This window comes from Nelusetta ayraudi, unplaced genomic scaffold (assembly GCF_046127955.1).
Source record: "Nelusetta ayraudi isolate G7.1 ecotype Tasmania unplaced genomic scaffold, CSIRO-AGI_Nayr_v1 ptg000115l, whole genome shotgun sequence".
Classification (NCBI taxonomy): Eukaryota; Metazoa; Chordata; class Actinopteri; order Tetraodontiformes; family Monacanthidae; genus Nelusetta; species Nelusetta ayraudi.
In genome coordinates, this window is record NW_027466165.1 from 151,867 (window position 1) to 169,340 (window position 17,474).

Consider the following 17,474-nt stretch of genomic DNA (forward strand, 5'->3'; position numbering starts at 1 on the left):
ATAACACACAACTGAGTCCCACAAAGGCTGCGACGCAAACGATAACGTCTAAAAAAAAGAAGAAATAGTCCAACTCCTTTCTTTCTTTCTTTTAACTGGACAGGTGAATGCATAGGCTCCACCCACTCCTGGACTAGTGGCAGGCCTATTATTGTGGCGGTGCCACATACACTTCCTGTCTGAGTTGAGGACCTTCTGTGCTTCCACTCACCTCTCCTGAAAGATCACATCTCCACGAGGAGCAGCTGGAGCATCATCATCATCATCATCATCATCATCATCATCATCATCACCACTTTGGCACTGAATGCAGGGAAACTAAGACATTAATAAGGTTTATTAATATAGCTTCAAGTTCAGCTTTACGAGCGCATTAAAAAAGCTTACCGGGCCACATGTGGCCCCCGGGCCGTAGTTTTGGTCTAAACCAAACTGAAATTAATTCTTAAGCGGTCGTTCCATCACAGTACACCTACTGTAGAAGCCGTGGCTGTACCGTGTCCATCCAGCAGGGGGCGTCCGTCCAGATGTTCCTCCGCGTCGGCCATCTTTGCTCTGCAGAGCCGGGTGGGACAGCGGCACCAGGCGGCCAGCAGAGGGCGCCAAACACCAGGAGACCGGCGACGCCTCGCCGAGTCGCGTGCTCAGACTTGAGCAGGCGCCAGGGCCCGGAAGCAGAGGCAGCACTCTGATTGGTTGCCATTAGTTTCTTTAATAATTATCTGTTCCGGTACAAGACGCCGCGTCTCTCGCGCTTCTTTTTAATCTTCATCTTTTCTTTTTAATCATCCACAAAGACTTGTACACAGTGAGAGATGGGGGCGGGGCGGTGGGTGTCACGTGACCCGGCACCGCAGCGCCACCACCTGGAGGAATGTCATCAGCAGATTATCTCCACGTCACCGATCCATTGATCAATACTTGGCAATTTGAAACAAACAAACAAACAAACAAACGAGCGGACAAATAAACAAAGTAGAAAAAGCGTCAAGAGCTGCGAGGACCCACAACCTGGAGCAAACAGGAAGCTTGGCGGCAAGCTTTTCAAAATAAGAGTCTCAACCAGGACCAGGAGGAATGCTGAGAAGGAGCAGGTGTTCCTGAAGGCAGCACGGCGAGTGACAAAGACCACCGCCGCCGTGCAACAACTGTGCCGACGGGACGAGTCGGCGCCAACGCTGTCTGATGAGGTCACTTCCTGTTTGCGACTGACGTGACCAAAAGAGAGAAAAAAAAACCAAAAAGTTTTCCTGTCACCTGAAGTTTGTCGTTTCACCTGAGAGTAGTAATCATTATTCATGTGACCGGCTGCGGCGCTCTGTTTAGGCTCCGCCCACTGGATGGCCTTCTTCTTCTTCTTCTTCTTCTTCTCTTTGTCACCTGGACTAAAACAGCGTCGACGGCTTCGGAACTGAAACCGTTTGAATTGAAACGCAGTTCACCGTTCAGTCGTCATTGTGTTACCTTCTGTCTGTCACACACACACACACACACACACACACACACACACACACACACACACACACACACACACACACACACACACACACACACGCACACGCACACGCACGCAGAGCCGCCGTACTGAAGGAACACCTGTTCAGAGACACTGAAGCTGATTGGTCGACGGTCGAGGAGGCGGTCCTAGTTGGTCAGAGCTGCTGGTCTGGTTCAGTAAAAACTGAGGTGTTTGTGCTTCTTAACAGGAAGTACTACACACACACACACACACACACACACACACACACACACACACACACACACACAGATAAAATGTAAAAAGAGCACAAAAAGTTTGGAAAGTGTATGAAAGGAATAAAAGTGGATATAGTTTGTATAAAAGGAGCTAATACTTTGTTTTAGCTGCTGTCGCCTCCTCCACCACCACCACCACCTCCTGCTCCTCCTCCCCCCTCCCCCTCCCCCTCCCCCGCCCCCTCCGGGCCGGGGCGCTCCGCCGCCCTCTTGTGGATGCGCTGGTGGGCCTTGAGGTGTCCTGACTGGCTGAAAGTCTTGGTGCAGCGGCTGCAGGCGTAGGGCCGCTGGCCGCTGTGGATCTGCTGGTGGGCCTTCAGGTGGCCCAGGCGGCCGAAGCTCTTGCCGCACTGCGTGCAGCCGAAGGGCCGCTGGCCGCTGTGGATCCTCTCGTGGGCCTTGAGCACGCCGGCGTTGCTGAAGGTCTTGGCGCACTGGTTGCAGGCGAAGGGCCTGGCGCCGCCGCCGCCGCCTCCTCCTCCGTCGACGGAGGCGGCGCCGTGCACCCCCTGCAGGTGGTCGCGGTAGGCCGCCTCCTTGGCGAAGCTCTTGGCGCAGTGCGTGCAGGCGTAGGGCCGCTCGACGCCGCCGCCGGCGCCGCCGCCGCCGTGGCTCAGCTGGTGCGCCTTGAGCTCGCGGGGCCGGGCGAAGCTCTTGCCGCAGGCGGCGCAGGCGAAGGGCCGCTCGCCGGTGTGCAGCCGCTGGTGCGCCCGCAGGTCGTCGGCCTTGGTGAAGCCCTTGGCGCAGTGGGCGCAGGCGTAGGGCTTGCGGCCCGTGTGGATGAGCTGGTGGCGCTTGAGGTTGCCCGCCTGGCCGAAGCTCTTGCCGCACTGCGAGCAGGCGTAGGGCCGCTCGCCGCTGTGGATGCGCTGGTGCGTCTTGAGGTTGCCCAGCGTGCTGAAGCTCTTGGCGCACTGCGTGCAGGAGAAGGGCTTCTCGCCCTGCGCGCTCCTCGGCTTCCTGGGGCCCCTGGCGCTGCCGCCGCCGCCGCCAGCCCCGCCTCCCGCCGAGGCGGCCAGCTGCGGCTCGTACGGGGCCCCGCCCCCAAAGCCCAGGTGGCCGTCCAGCAGCAGGGCCTCGGGCCGCAGCTTGTGCAGCTCGCTGCGCAGCTCGGCCATGTGGATGGACTCCAGGCCGTTGGCCTGCAGGTGCTGCTGCTGCTGCTGCTGCAGGGGGGGGCCGGCATAGTAGCAGTGGAGGTCCATGGGGTGGTGCTCCGACTTGACGTAGTCCAGGTTGTCCGTCACCTGCGCACACACGCAGACAATGAGTCAAGACCAGACCACCGTGCAGGTAAGAAGACCATCAACAGCATCGACTGTGGGGCTGCCGGTGACCGATCGTGTCAAAATAAAACGCATTTATCATCGGTGCATTCATTTATTTTAAGGAGAAGCCTATTGGCCAGACAGGAAGTGACGGGCTCACTTCCTGTGTTCACATCTGACAGGCTGCTATGAAGTGAAGGACGATGGGAAAACTGGGGCGACTGGGCGAAGCACCAGCGACGGCTCGGACCAATCAGAGTCTTGCTGGGTCTATACGATCAACCTGATTGGCTGTTAGCCTCCTGCTGGCTAGCTGGCTGCTTCTATGGCTTTGTGGACTTCCAGTGTGTGTGTGTGTGTGTGTGTGTGTGTGCACAGCTTGGCTTAACAGGATGTGTGTGTTTTAAGGAGCTTTACTTCCTGGAGGACGGAGATCTGCACACTGATCCTTCAGCCTCGTCAGAGCGAGGAGATGATCCACCTGAGAGGTTCAGGCTCCGCCCCCCCCCCCTCCCTCTCCCTCCTCCCTACCTGGGGGATGTAGTCGAAGACGGAGCCGGGCTCGTAGTGCGACTTGTAGTCCAGCTCGCTGACGTGGTGGTGGTGGTGGTGGTGGTGGTGGTGGAAGTGTCCCAGGCCGCCGTGGTGCTCCGACTTGATGTAGTCCAGGCCGCTGATCTCCATCTTGATCTGGTCGTGGCCCAGCTCGGCCGTGGACAGCGGCTGGATCTCCGACAGGTCCACCGTGCGGATGGGCTCCAGCTCGCCGTCCTCCGGCTCGCTCTTCACGCACGGCAGCATCACCAGCGGCTCGGCGATCTCCGCCGCCAGCGAGCTGAGCGTGGGCGTGGGGCAGTCGGAGGAGAGGAGGGCCAGAGTGGGCGTGGCCACGCCGCTCGACGGGGCGGAGTCGGCCCGCGGCGGGGAGGGGGAGCCGCACTCGGGGGGCAGGGCCAGGCCGAGGCACTCGGTCTCCAGGTCGGTCATGGCGGGGGGAGGGGGAGGGGCCGGTCCTCCTCGCCGGAGCCGACCGGGCAACCAACACCAGGGTCTGCCGGTCCGATCGGCGCCGTTCCTGTCCCGACGGGAGGGGGCGGGGCCGAGGGGTGGGGGGGGCGTGTCTCCAAGCAGAAACTGACAGCAGGTCACCAACCACAGCTGACTGGGAGGAGCCTGCAGGCAGAGGAGGAGGAAGAGGAGGAGGGTCAGACAGGAAGCTGCAACCAGTGACAACCCTCCAAGATCACCCACTGGCTCCCTCTACTGGTGGTTCCATGGTAGTGACCAGGTCGCTCTCTGCCAAGCATCTTCCCACATGAACAAAACAAGTTGTCTTTTCTACCTGTGGGCCAGCGTGAGTGCAATGCATGATGGGATATATTGCTGGTGACCGCCGGGTTGTACGCTAGTCGCAGCGATGCATTGTGGGATACGCTGAGTGGAATATACAGTGAATACCGACGTTGACTCAGGATTCAGGTGTCACTACAGCCTGGCGTAGCCCCTGTATAGGGCCAGTAGGGGGCGATGGAGGACACACCCAACGTGTGAACTCTGTTTACAGAGTGTCTCTCCTGCTGGCTCCTGCTGGCCAACCCTGGAAGTGACGTTTTCATAGCATCAAGCTAACCATTGGTTCGCCAGCTAACAATGGCGTTGGATGATCAAATAAATAACTGCGTTAAAAACTGGATACTTTATGTGAAATTTCAATCCTTAAATTTATACACAGTGTCTTTGCCAGTAGATGGCGCTAATTTCAGCTGACTTCCCAGGATCCCAGGATGCTTTGCAGCAACACGCAAAGCATCCTGGGATACAGCAGGAGGTGAAGGATAGTAGCGGTGCAGCCTTGGAATGGGCTAAAACGAGGGCGCATTCCCAGTACGCATTTTGAGCGTCCTAAGCACCCTTGGGAAGTGGGAGGAGCCTTCACGCAGTGCTGAGACGCAACTTCCTTTCAAAATGCGTACTTCAAGGATGCAGAGCCTGAATTGAGACACAGCACTGCACAGGAGAAGAAGAAGAAACAGAGGAAGCAGCTCCATCCAATCAGCTGACAGTGGTCTTCCACCTGCTTCCCACACACACACACACACACACAGCAAAGAGGCACACTGTTGAGTCCAGGAAGCTGTTGGTCCACATCAGAACCATCAGAACCAGGAGGTTCTGTTAGCTCTAGTGTTAAGTGTGTGTGTGTGTCTCACACACACACTTAGAAATGTGTGTGTGAGAGTGAAAGTGTTAAGGAACAGCTCAACTGGACACACACACACACACACACACACACACACACACACACACACACACACACACACACAGAGTTTGCCTGTCAACAGCGCTCACATCGAGGTCTACGTGTCACCGTGGAGCCGCAGGCCGGGCATCGGGCACCGGGCGCCCGTCAGCTCGCCACGCAAGCCGGGCTTTGACAGATGAAAGCCGGCGCTGCTTTTCTCTTGTGGAAGTTTCCGAGCTCCGCGGCGAGCCAACAGCCTCCTGCTGCGAGCCTGGCCACGGCCTCTCTCTGCCCGGAGCGCAGAGTCGCCGTGACAGCGGAGGCAGGTGTCCTCCACACCGCTTCCCTGCCATACAAAGACGGGGCACGGTGCCACGGAGCGATAGCAGGCTAGCGCCATTAGCCAGTGGCCATCTTGTTTACTACACTCCCGTCGCCGCAGCAGCGCCGCGCACAGCTAAGTGGCTAACTGGCAGAGGCTAACTGGCGGAGGCTCGCAGCGGAGTTTAACTGGCTAACTGACAGGGGCTAGCAGCAAAGGCTAACTGGCTAACTGACAGAGACGCGCCGCGGAGGCTAACTGGCGGAGGCTAGCTCGGCTAGCTCGGCTAGAAAGTGAGAGTGAAGGCGGGAGGAGAGGCATCGCCACGGTGGCCTCCTCCCTGCCGACCCTCGGCCACTTCCCCCTCCTCCCCCCCCGCATTTAGCACCGCTGACTGGGCGCAGCGGGGAGCGGCTGACAGCGGCCACACAAAAGAGCCCAAGTGGGTCAAACAGCGAGCCGAGACCGACCGACCGACCGACACCCTCCCTCCCTCTCTCTCTCTCGCTCTCTCTCCCCCCCACAGTCATTATCTGTCAGCAGGCAGCCGAGCCGAGCCGGCGGCGGGGGAAGCGCGACGTTACCTGCGACTGTGGCAGCGGCTCATGGCGGGGCTCCGCTGGCCGACACTTGTAGCTCTCGCTCCGCCGGACCCGCCACGTCCACCTCGGCAGAACAGCCCGCCGCCTCTCCTCCTCCTCTCTCCTCCTCCTCTCCTCTCCTCCCCTCGCTGGCTAATTCCGCTCCCTCCTTCTCTCTCTCTCTCTCTCTCTCTCCCTCCCTCCCTCCTTCCTTCCTTCGCTCGCTCGCTCGCGCCCTCCGTCCTTCCCCGCCCGCGTGCCCACTGGCCGCGCGTGCACGCACGGCGCGCAGGTAACTACGGCAACGGTGGTGGTGGTGGTGGCGGCGGCGGCGGCTGAAGGTGAGGTGGGCTCGGGGCGGCGGCGCGCTCGCGCGCTCCACCGCGGCTGTGCGGGCGGGCGCGCGCCACATCGTTACGGAACCACGGCCGTCACCTCGCCTCGTGCTGTCAGTGTGTGTGCGTGTGTGTGTGTGTGTGTGTCTACGCGCTCAATGAATGAAGAGATGAACGGGCAGCACGCACCCGCCGAGTGGGGGTCAACGAGGTCACGTGGCCGATTAACTGCTGGTTGAAGACATGGAAAGGATTAAAAGGAAATAAATACATAAACGACACATTTCCACAATTGGTTTCTGTGACTGAAAGAAAAAAATAATTAAGAATTAAAATGTAAACAAAAAGATGAAGTTCTGGCTAATACTTTGCAGCTACACAGCTACTGAATACAAGTGCTGAGTATTAATGAAGTGTCTGTCTGTTTATTTCACTTGCTTTCCTGAGGAAAACACAATGTGCGGAGCAGACCGCAACATCTGTCTGCACCCTGGTGGTGGCCTGCAGTATTGCTCTCCAGCCCGTCCACTGTGAGGTTGCCGGGGCCCCCCCAAATTAAAGTGTGCGTCCCAACAGTGTGGACGGTTCACACAACTTCCTGTTTCACCGCCTTCAACTGTGGACGCGACAGCTGGAGAACGCAGAACCTTCCCCACAGGAACCAAACGAAGAGCAAACTTTAACTTGTTCCAACGGTCGGGTTGAGGCGTGATGGGCGGAATAGAAAGACAATATAAAAAGAAAGAGACAGAGAGTGACTGGGCCCGGCTGCCGTTCATCAACATTTATTCATTTCATTTGAATGTCAACACTAAAAAGTACCCAAAATGCAGAGTGAAACAGTTGATAAAAAAAACAACAACCCATGGCCTTCGTCATCCTATCGTCATGGCAGACACTCCAACTTGGCTTCGACACATTCAGACGCTGCTGACTTATTGGAGAATGTTTGTTTGTTTTTTTGCTTTAGGGAAGGAGAGAAGAGCGGTAATAAACAACAACAACAAGAACAACAACAACAACAACAGGCGATATTCCATCCAGAGCCCATATTGGTCACAGACGTGGTCGAATGGTTTCTCTGTGGAGGAAGTTGCTCCCGCTTGGCTGGTGTGTGGCCTGACATCTTCACTAAAGTATTGCATGGAGCGCCGAGGTGGGCGGTCCTCACCCAGCAGCTCGCTGCCTCCTCTTCCGAATCACACTGGGACCCCCCCCCCCCACCGCCCACCGCTTCGTCTTCACCAACAAACACAGTTTGCTCAAAAGGAAATAAAAAGAGAAAACACCACATTTCACAATAAAATTCAATAAAATTCAACAAAAGTCATAGAAAAAAAATAAATCCAAACTCGTCTCCTCAGAAGGACCAAGAGCCCTCGACCGGTTCCCTGGAGGAACTCCTCCTACCTGGTCCTCCCTGACCGTGAGCGCTCTGCGAAGGTCCAGTGTGTGAGATTCGGTGACACCCAGTGGACAACTAAAGCAACTGCGGGTGAGATGTACAAGTTTACATTTAAAAAAAAAAAGAAAACAAGGAAAAGAAAAAAAAAGAGAAGACTGGCAGGAGTGGTTTAGTTGCACTGTTGGCGCCCGCACACTGGACCCTCCCCACTTGAAAAGACCGGATCGGAGCCGATTGGCAGTTCCCCTTTGTCGACCGTCTCGTAAACAAAAGGCTGAAGAAAATAAAAGTGAAGCCCATCAAGTCTGCCGGAGCTTCAAATGACGCACGGCCGTCCCATCAAGCACCAGAAACACCAGCAAAAATTAAATAGAAATGCTTTTTTGTAGCAATATGAAATATCAATAGGCCGCCAACACCGACACGAGCGAGTAGGAGGAGTTTCCACTCAGAGTTCCGTCAGCGCTCAGACACCAAGACAACCCTTTTTCACTTTAACATCTTGTCCTTTTTTTTTTTTTTGCATCACTTGTTTCATCAGTCTCTTATTTTGAAAGGGTTTGTGTATGCCGGCGTTTCCTGCAGAGACCTGTTGTTTGAACTCCTGACACTGGGAGTTACACAACCACCTTCAGGGTGTGTGCGCGTCTTCAGAACCTGAGACATTTGTGCGTTTGCAGCTCTGTAGTTTGTTTTTTGTTTTGTTTTTTTGTTTTTTTTTGTTTTTTTTTGTAACCCGACAGGCTCCGCCCCTTTTTTTTACAACATTTAAATAAAAAAAAAAGGGAAGCGAGACAGGCGTGAAACAGAAACGGAGAGTAAACATGTTGCCGCTGCAGCGTGTGAGGTAATGAGGTTGGACAATGGAGACGGGATGCTGAGGTAATGTGAGGGTTGAGACCGAGACAGTGAACACAACTTGACGTCGGGAAGAAAGGAGGAAAGGAGGCGGAGCCAGAAGCCATCGTTCCCTCTCGTCCAGTTTCTTCATCAGCTTTTTGCTTGAAAAAGTACAAACTTTGACCACAAAAGTAAAAAAAAAAATGAAAAGAAAGAATAATAAAAAAATAAAAAAAAGACTGAGATTCACATTCACTGAGTCACAAACAGGTGGCGCCGCCGGTGACGAAAACCAGTCCCTTCCGCAGTTTAGTTGAAAATGACAGGGAAAAAAAAGAAAGAAAAGGATCTCGGATCCACGGTCAAACATCCAGAAGTGTCCGAGAAGATCAGGTGGAGAACAAACAAACAAAATATCTATATATGTTTATGTCACAGGTGGCTGTACAACTCCGCCCACCCACGTCAGCGTCACCAGCAGCAGGAAACAGGAAGTGAGGCTTCAGCTGGCTGCCCACCAGGGCAAAGAGCTTGAAGCTTATTGCAAAAACTTAGAAATGACCTTGAAATGACCTGTGACTGACTGACTGACTCACTCACTCACTCACTCACTGACTCACTGACTGACTGACTCACTCATTCACTCACTCACTCACTCGTGGCAGCTGTTTCCTGCTGAGGGGAGGGGCTTACACTGGGCTACACGAGGAGAAGAAGAAGAAGAAGAAGAAGAAGAAGAAGACTGTGATCCTCTTCCTGCTTGTTCCCTCATTAGATCCACTTAGTCCCAGTTCCCACTTTTAAAAAGGTCCTTAAAGGTCCTTAAAGGTCCTTAAAGGTCCTGAAAGGTACTCATCCATCCCAGGCTTTCCGAGTCGCATTACATTTAACTATGGAACAGCCGTGAAGCTTTCACAGGTGCTAATTAGCGTCAGCCTTTTCACAGCAGCAGGCTCTCACTCCCTTCATGACCTCACTCAGACCTCAGTCAGCTGATCTGACCTTTAACCTCTGAGCTTTCTTTAAAATTAGTTTAAGCTTTTTATTTATTTTTTTTCTTTGTCCGTTGTTGTTTTGATCTTTTTTTTTTTTTTTCCCTCCGGTGAAACTCGTTGATTGTCAGATTTGGGAGGTAAAATGAGTTTTCCATCTCAACTTTTCTTTTATTGTTATTTGTTCTAAAGTGTGAGGAGCAGAATTAAGACTCTGGGATTTTCCTGAGACGATCGACTCGTCGTCACGCCTCGACGCCGCGTCCCGTTGCGCATCAAGTAAACTTTGCTTCTTAAAAATTTGGGAGGAATTTTGAAAAAAATGTTTCCGGGCTGCAAGCTGAGGCTAAGGTGCCTGTTGTGGCACACAGAGTCCACTTCCTGTCCTCCTTCAGAATAAAAGCACGTCTCATGTCGCCCGTGTACCGTTTTGTCATCGCTCAACACCCTCAGCTTGCAGCACAAACTCCTCCCATTCCTCCTCCTCCACCACCAGGGGGCAGTGTCCACCATCCCACCCTCTCACCTGGGGCCGGGTCAGGTCAGGTGACTCTCCTCCAGGTGCTGGGTGCGGACGTGGCTGTGGAGGCGGGTGGCCGAGGAGAACCTCTTGCCGCACTGTGAGCAGCGCAGCGCCAACGTGTTGCCACCGGGGGGCGGCGAGTTGTCCTCCGTGGCGGCGGCGGCGGCGGCGCTGCTCTCGGCGTTGTGCGTCTGGCGGTGAGCTTTGAGGAGAGACATGCGGCTGAACCTGCGACCGCACTCCTCACACTCGGACCACACCCTCCTCCTCTTCTTCTGCGCACACACACACACACACACACACACACACACAGGTGTCACATTAAATCATGTTACGGTAGACTTCAGTCCAGTAGAGGGCGCTACATGGCCATCATTATCGTTATCATTATCATTATTATTATTATTATTATTACCACTAGGTGGCCAGAACGTGGTGGCCCAGTTAGCATTTGCTCCGGTAACAATCTCTACTCCGGCAAGTCCGATAATTCCGTGTTGATGACACAACTGTGCCAACAGGTGGTGCTTCAGAGCCCTGAATGCTAATGCTAATGCTAATGCTAATGCTAGTCCACACGCTAGTTCTGCTTCCCTGAGCGACGAGAACGCTCGTCTGTCTCTTCGGACTCTAGAGACTGGAACCTGGAGCGGCTGGGTTAGGGTTAGGGTTAGGTTCTGGCCTGAGCGCCCGGGCCGTGGAAACGTGCACACGTGCGCACTACATGAGCGCTATGACGCTAAGCGTGTGCGTCCCCCAGGGAGCAGTCGTTAGCCACATCCAGCTGTTCCACTGGACGCAAGTGATCTCTGGCAGGAAGTGACAGCTGCTGTTTATTAATCTAAGATTTCTTTATCATCATCATCATCATCATTATTATTATTATTGTTCATATTATTATTATTATGAGTGCAACAGTGTGACTCAGGTGTGACTCAGGTGTGACTCAGGTGTGAAGGTTGAAGCCAGTGAGGTCCTCCTCACCTTCTTGCCCCTCTCCTCCCACTCCTCCTCTCCTTCCTCCTCCAGCTCCTCCTCCTCCTCCTCCACCCTGATCTTCAGAAGGGGGAGGACGCTCCTGCTGGCTGGTGGTGGGGGGGGCGGGGCGGCGGCGTCCTTCTGGGCGGCGGCGTTGGCGTTGGCGTCGTCCTCCAGCAGCTGCGACGGCAGAGTGAGCAGACGGTGCAGCATGGAGGCTGAGGAACGGCCCCCTGCTGGAGGAGCGGGGAACAGCAGACAGGAAGGAGGAGGTCAGCGGCCGCAGGGCCGTGGGAAACACCCCCCCCCCCCCCCAAAACCTTGTGATTGGTCACCGGGCTCGCCGCCAGCTCCTCCTCCTCCCCTCCTGGTGTCGCCGGCCTCCTCGTCGGGGGAGAAGACCTCCATGTCCTCCAGGGGGGTCCAGCGGGGGTCCTGCTGGGGTGAAGAGGGGGAGGGCTCCAGGGAGAGGGGCGGGGCGGGGAGGAGGGGCTCCACCTGCTGCTGCTCCGCCTCCCCCGGCCCCTCCCCTTCCAGGTCCTGGATCTGGCTGCACCAGCGCTGGCCGAAGACCTTGTCCAGGATGGGGACCCAGTCCTGGGCCGGCAGGAGGGAGGGGGGCCGCTCTGGGGAGGGGGAGGAGGAGGAGGAGGGGGTGGAGATCAGTCAGGTGGTGTCCTACCTGCGACTGTGATGTCACACCTGCCTCGGGCCCCACCTGCTGCGTCCTCGGCCTCCTTGGCGGCGGCGGGCGGCTCCTCGCGGGCGTCCTCCGAGTCGCTGGGCGACACCGAGTCGTTCTCCGAGCCCCTCCTCCTGCCCCCCTCCCCTCCCCTGGCCCCTCCCCCCGCCCTGCCGGCGCTCCGCCCCAGACGCTCCTCCAGCCCCTGCTGCTCCGTCTCCATCTTGGTCACCTCCAGCAGCAGGTCGTCGAACGAAGCCTCCACGATCTTGGTGAGCTCACGCTGGGCGAAGTCCAGGACCTGGGCCATGACCGTCTTCAGCTGGTCTGCAGGGGCACACAACACACACACCATGTGGTTCCTTAGAAAACACAACAAAACTAAACTCAGCACACACACACACACACACACACACACACACACACACACACACACACACACACCATGTGGTTCCTTAGAAAACGCAACAAAACTAAACAACTCAGCACACACACACACACACACACACACACACACACACACACACACATACTGGTGTGTCAAACCAAAAGGGGACGGTCATGTTTTGCCAGTGAAGTGAGGACTCAATGATGCTATATAGAAAATGCAACAATTACACACACACACACACACACACACACACACTGTGTGTCAGTGTCAGTGTGTCGGAGGGATCCACTGCTGTAGCTGCAGTTCTGCAGGCCACCAGCAGGGGGCCTCCAGCGGCTGAAGTGAAGCCTGCGACTGCTTGGTTTCAGACGTGTCCATGTTGTCACACACACATGTCCATCAGGTCACATGACCACAGGGAGTCTTTGTGTTGGCAGCAGGAAGTGTCTCCACTCATCACATGACCCACCGAGGCAGGAACACGCGGTGCTGGGAATTGCTGATGAATATTCATGAGAATCAAAATATGAATGAAAAGTAAAAACCGCTGCACTTAAAAGCAGTCACGGTAATAAGACTGACTGCACTGCTGAGCCCATCCTCCTCTCTTCCTATTGGAGGGGGGGGGGCGACGTACAGTAGCCGCTGCCTGGCGTGCAGCCCTCAACGGCTCGGTGACCTCTGACCCCGGCGTGTCGAGGCCGCCCCTTCATTGTGTCGCCGTGTTGTGTCTGCATGCTTCCTGCGAGAGCCAATCGGTGCCTCCGCCGCCGCGGCTGAGGTCTGGGGGGCGGAGAGAGACGGCAAACAGCGGGCTAACTGCCACCGCTTCCCTGCCAGGCGACAGACTGACCCCTGACCCCTGGCCCCTGGCCCCTGGCTGTGGACCACTCCCACAAGGCTTCCCCGGGCCTGACGGGAGCCGACCAGTCACTCCTCACTCCTCCGTCAGCCTTCTCCAGGTGGTCCCAGGTGTTTGACCCACCTTGGAGGCGGTCCTGAAGGTAGCTGACTCCGCCCCCACCCCCACCCATTTCACAACCATCCTCCACCTCAGACAGGAGGTCATTGCAGCTTCTCTGCTGTGATTGGCCCACGACTTCTGTGATCTCTCTCTCTCTATGTCTGTGGCCTGGTTTCTCAGTGGGGGGGAGGAGGGGGAGGGGCTTAGCGCTGCGTGTTAGATGTGCAGCGAGTGTGTAAATGTGTGCATGCACGCGAGAGACAGAGACGGAGGGCCCTCGTGTGTGTCTTTGTGTGTGCATGTGCGTGTCTGGAGCTGCAGGTCGTCCGACTTCCCCAATGAACAAAGCAACACAACAAGCAGTCGTCACAAACAAACGGACGGAGAGACACAGTCGGCCACACACACCCCACCTGCTCAGCCACAACAACAACTACCACAACAACTACCACCACTACAACAACTACCACAACAACAACTACCACAACAACTACCACCACTACAACAACTAGTACCACTACAACTACCACTACAACAACTACCACTACAACAACTAGCACCACGACAACAACTACCAGGACAACAACTACCACCACTACAACAACAACTACGACCACAACAACTACCACCACTACAACAACTAGTACCACTCCCACAACAACTACCACTACAACAACTACCACGACAACTACCAATACAACAACTACCACTACAACAACTAGCAAGACAACAACTACCACGACAACAACTACCACGACAACAACTACCACTACAACAACTACCACGACAACAACTACCATGACAACAACTACCACGACAACAACTACCAGGACAACAACTACCACTACAACCAGTACCACTACAACAACTAGCAAGACAACAACTACCACGACAACAACTACCATGACAACAACTAGCACCACGACAACAACTACCACGACAACAACTACCACGACAACAACTACCACTACAACCACTACCATGACAACAACTAGCACCATGACAACAACTAGCACCACAACAACAACTACCAGGACAACAACTACCACTACAACCACTACCACTACAACAACTACCACTACAACAACTACCATTACAACCACTACCACGACAACAACTACCACGACAACCACTACCACTACAACAACTAGCACCACGACAACAACTACCACGACAACAACTACCACTACAACCACTACCATGACAACAACTAGCACCACGACAACAACTACCAGGACAACAACTACCACTACAACCACTACCACTACAACAACTACCACTACAACAACTACCATTACAACCACTACCACGACAACAACTACCAGGACAACAACTACCAGGACAACAACTACCACTACAACCACTACCACTACAACAACAGCTCCAGGCCTCCATGGCGGCCTGCTGTCTGAAGGTGTTGCTGAGGCTCTCCAGGGGCCTTGCGGTCCTGATTGATTGCTCACCAAGCTGACGCCACCCGCTGACTCCAACAGGACTCTCCCTGGCTGCGCTCTGATTGGTGGTGGCTGGGGGTCATGACACGGTTTTCAGGATGTCATCCCAACAGGTGTGTGTGTGTGGGGGGCGGGGGGGAGGTCACACAAGCTCAGGGAGCTGATGCAGGTGTGCGAGAGGCTCGGCACAACGGGGGCGGAGCTAACCTGAAGGTGACCCATGGGAGACCTTTCACCTGCGGCCACCTGCAGGAGGCCCGAGGTCTTCACACGTGCTGCTCTGTCCGTCCATCATTGACCGTCTGCTGGCCCCGCCCACCCCCTCCAACCACCAACTCTGGCCCCGCCATCCCTGCTTCCTGACCTCGGCCCCTGGAGGAGGGTCGGGTCTGGTCGGGTCTGCCCTGCGGGGGCACGTTGGAACTCAGGCCTGTAAAACCTTCGCCACCGCGCATCAACCCGCCCATGTTGCGTGTTGCGGCTGACACGCTGAGGCGGGGGGGTGGTGGGAGGAGGGGCGGGGGGGTAACGGACAACGGCGGTCCCAGTCAGAGAACGGAGCGCTACCACGGGCCAATCGGCAGCCTGCGCTCTAGCACCCTCCTCCTGACCTTCGCATTGTTCTAAACAAAACAAGATGGAGTCCCTCCAAACCGCCGCTGCCCCCACCTGGGTGAGACGAGGAAGTGGGAGGGGCCAGACAGCTCTCCTCGCCGTGCTCACCCTCTCCTTCCTCGGTGAGTCCCCCGGTCTTTACCTTCTCCTCCTCCTCCTCCTCCTCCTCCTCCTCCTCCCGGACACTTCCTGCTGCTGCTCGCCACCCTCGGGCTCGTCGCCACGTCTGTTGCTCCTTTGTCCCAGTGGCCCTCGCCACCCCTGCCCCCCACTGACCCCCCCCCCCCACACACACACACACACACACACACACACACACACACACTGGCCCCCCCGCCCTGCAGCTGATGTGTGAAGGAGGCCGTAAATCCAGTTTTATGATGGCGGGCTGCTGGAGGGGGGGGCTGCGGACTCTTTATTTAGAACTTCCCACCAGAAACCTGTTCAGTCAGTCAGTCAGTCCGTCAGTCCTGATGTGAGCTGACTGCCAGATGTGGTGCTGGTGCTGGTGGTCTTCCTACCTGAGGACCATCAGGCAGTCTGCAGCACCTCCAGCACGAGACACCTTCTCTCCAGGTCACAACAGCCTCCGCACTTACGCAAGATTCTGGGAGGACCCCGCACCCACGGCTTGTCTGGCGCTAAACACATGTGTGTGTTGTTGGTGTGGTTGTGTGTGTGTGTGTGTGTGTGTGTGTGTTGTATATGTTGTATAACTGCTGCCTACCCACGGCTCGTCGTCGCTGCTCCCGCCGCCGTGTGTCGGTCAGCAGGCAGGCCGGGACGCCTGCTGCTCCTCCAGGGCCGCCGTGCTGCTGCTGCTGCTGCTGCCGCTCGGGGCTCTTCCCGTCCGGCCGCTCGCTCTTGCTCTTGGCCGGGGTGGACGCGGTGCCGTCGGCGGCGCCGTCTCCGCTCTTGGCCCGGCTCTCCCACGCCTGCAGCTGGTGGCGCAGCCGGCGGTTCTCCTGCTCCTTGACGGCGGTCTCCAGCAGCAGCGTGTTGAGGCCGGAGCCCACCGTCTTGCTGATTTCCTGGACGGCGAGCTGGACGACCTGCTCCAGCACGGACTCGAGCTGGCCCTGGAAAAACGAGATGTACACGGCGCCGTTCATGCTGTCGGCGGCAGGGCGCTGGGCCGCTCTCGCATTCTCTCGTGCGGCCCCGAGCCCGCCCCGCCCGCCAGCCGCCCGCTTCGCCGGCCGGGACTGTGGCTGGGAACGGTGGCCGGCTGGCTCGCTCGGTGGGCGGCTCGGTGCTCGGTGGTTCGCTCGGCGGTCGCTGGGGCTGTCCTCCCCCCCGGCTGCTGCTCACTCTGCCTCGGCAGGGGCTCGCGTGCTCAGCGCCGTCGCTCGCGTGTACCCACTACCGTCGTGGTGCGAGTACACGCGCACACCCATTTGCCCGCCCACATGTCGTGCTCGTGCGCGGCCCGCTGAGCGCGCGCCCGCCCTGGAAAGACTCGACGACGCGCCATTTTGGGGTTGTTTTTGTTTTGTTTTGGGGGTTTTGTTTTTTTGTGTTTTTTTTTTTTTTCTTCTTTTCTTCCACCGCCGGACGGACCGGGGAGGCCCGGAGAGCGAGCGCCGCTGCCGGCGGGTCGTCACCCCGGCACCGACAACCCTCGGCTCGGCGGCTCCCGGCTGGTCGAAGACAAACACGGCGGCTCGTCCCGGAAGCAGCCCGCCGCCCGCCGCAGGCAGCCTCCATCCAAGCCCTTTGTCTGCTCCAGTCGGAGCGGGCGGAGATGGAGGCAGGAGGCCCAAACGAGATGTAACAACCACAACAAAACAGAACTAAAATTATCAGTATCTTTTTTTTTATTATTATTTTTTTTAAATCCCAGTTTGCAGCGACATCTCTTTTCAGCAAGGTGTCTTTTAATAACTATATTCAACATGTTGCTGCTTTGCCGACTATTTTGAAGCATTTTCAAAAAAAAAAAAAAAACAACACTTTGCTTCGTAAAAATTAAAAAAAAAAAAAAAAAAAACTCACTAGGAATCAGGGGGCAGGGTGTCACTCTGGGTGTCACTCTGGGTGTCATTACAGTGTTATTAGCAGAGTCTCCACTGGTCTGGATCAAAACCCCCCAGTCCGTCCAGTCCTAGACCCAGACCCAGACCCAGA

General features: G+C 56.2%; 2 protein-coding genes across 4 annotated transcripts; both read right to left on the bottom strand.

The window, feature by feature from the left end:
- Nucleotides 1-1,712: 1,712 nt before the first annotated feature.
- On the bottom strand, nucleotides 1,713-6,463 carry LOC142903671 (uncharacterized). Of its 2 annotated transcripts, none has more exons than XM_076049441.1 (3): nucleotides 6,172-6,463; nucleotides 3,555-4,196; nucleotides 1,713-3,002 (listed from the first exon to the last, which is right to left on the bottom strand). In XM_076049441.1, exons 2-3 carry the CDS (start codon nucleotides 4,008-4,010, stop codon nucleotides 1,860-1,862), a joined length of 1,599 nt encoding a protein of 532 aa, XP_075905556.1. In that variant the 5' UTR covers nucleotides 4,011-4,196; nucleotides 6,172-6,463; the 3' UTR covers nucleotides 1,713-1,859. The 2 variants fall into 2 exon arrangements, with proteins under 2 accessions (XP_075905556.1, XP_075905557.1); XM_076049442.1 differs by lacking the exon at nucleotides 6,172-6,463 and adding an exon at nucleotides 5,373-6,064.
- Nucleotides 6,464-7,272: 809 nt separating this feature from the next.
- LOC142903672 (uncharacterized) lies at nucleotides 7,273-16,846 on the bottom strand. 2 transcript variants are annotated; one of them, XM_076049444.1, is made up of 5 exons: nucleotides 16,075-16,846; nucleotides 11,960-12,250; nucleotides 11,577-11,867; nucleotides 11,248-11,474; nucleotides 7,273-10,538 (listed from the first exon to the last, which is right to left on the bottom strand). In XM_076049444.1, the coding sequence occupies exons 1-5, from the start codon at nucleotides 16,457-16,459 to the stop codon at nucleotides 10,278-10,280; spliced, it is 1,455 nt and encodes a 484-aa protein (XP_075905559.1). In that variant the 5' UTR covers nucleotides 16,460-16,846; the 3' UTR covers nucleotides 7,273-10,277. The 2 variants fall into 2 exon arrangements, with proteins under 2 accessions (XP_075905559.1, XP_075905558.1); XM_076049443.1 differs by having other exon boundaries at nucleotides 11,248-11,477.
- Nucleotides 16,847-17,474: the final 628 nt, after the last annotated feature.

Excerpts from the sequence above, each read along its gene's own strand:
- LOC142903672 (XM_076049443.1), bottom strand. The coding sequence starts at position 16,459 with ATGAACGGCGCCGTGTACATCTCGTTTTTCCAGGGCCAGCTCGAGTCC. Across the intron at positions 12,251-16,074 it reads GCAGCGACGACGAGCCGTGG|ACCAGCTGAAGACGGTCATG; the intron begins GTAGGCAGCAGT and ends GTGCCCCTGCAG. Across the intron at positions 10,539-11,247 it reads GGGAGGAGAGGGGCAAGAAG|AAGAAGAGGAGGAGGGTGTG; the intron begins GTGAGGAGGACC and ends GTGTGTGCGCAG.
- LOC142903671 (XM_076049441.1), bottom strand. The coding sequence starts at position 4,010 with ATGACCGACCTGGAGACCGAGTGCCTCGGCCTGGCCCTGCCCCCCGAG. Across the intron at positions 3,003-3,554 it reads TCTTCGACTACATCCCCCAG|GTGACGGACAACCTGGACTA; the intron begins GTAGGGAGGAGG and ends GTGTGTGCGCAG.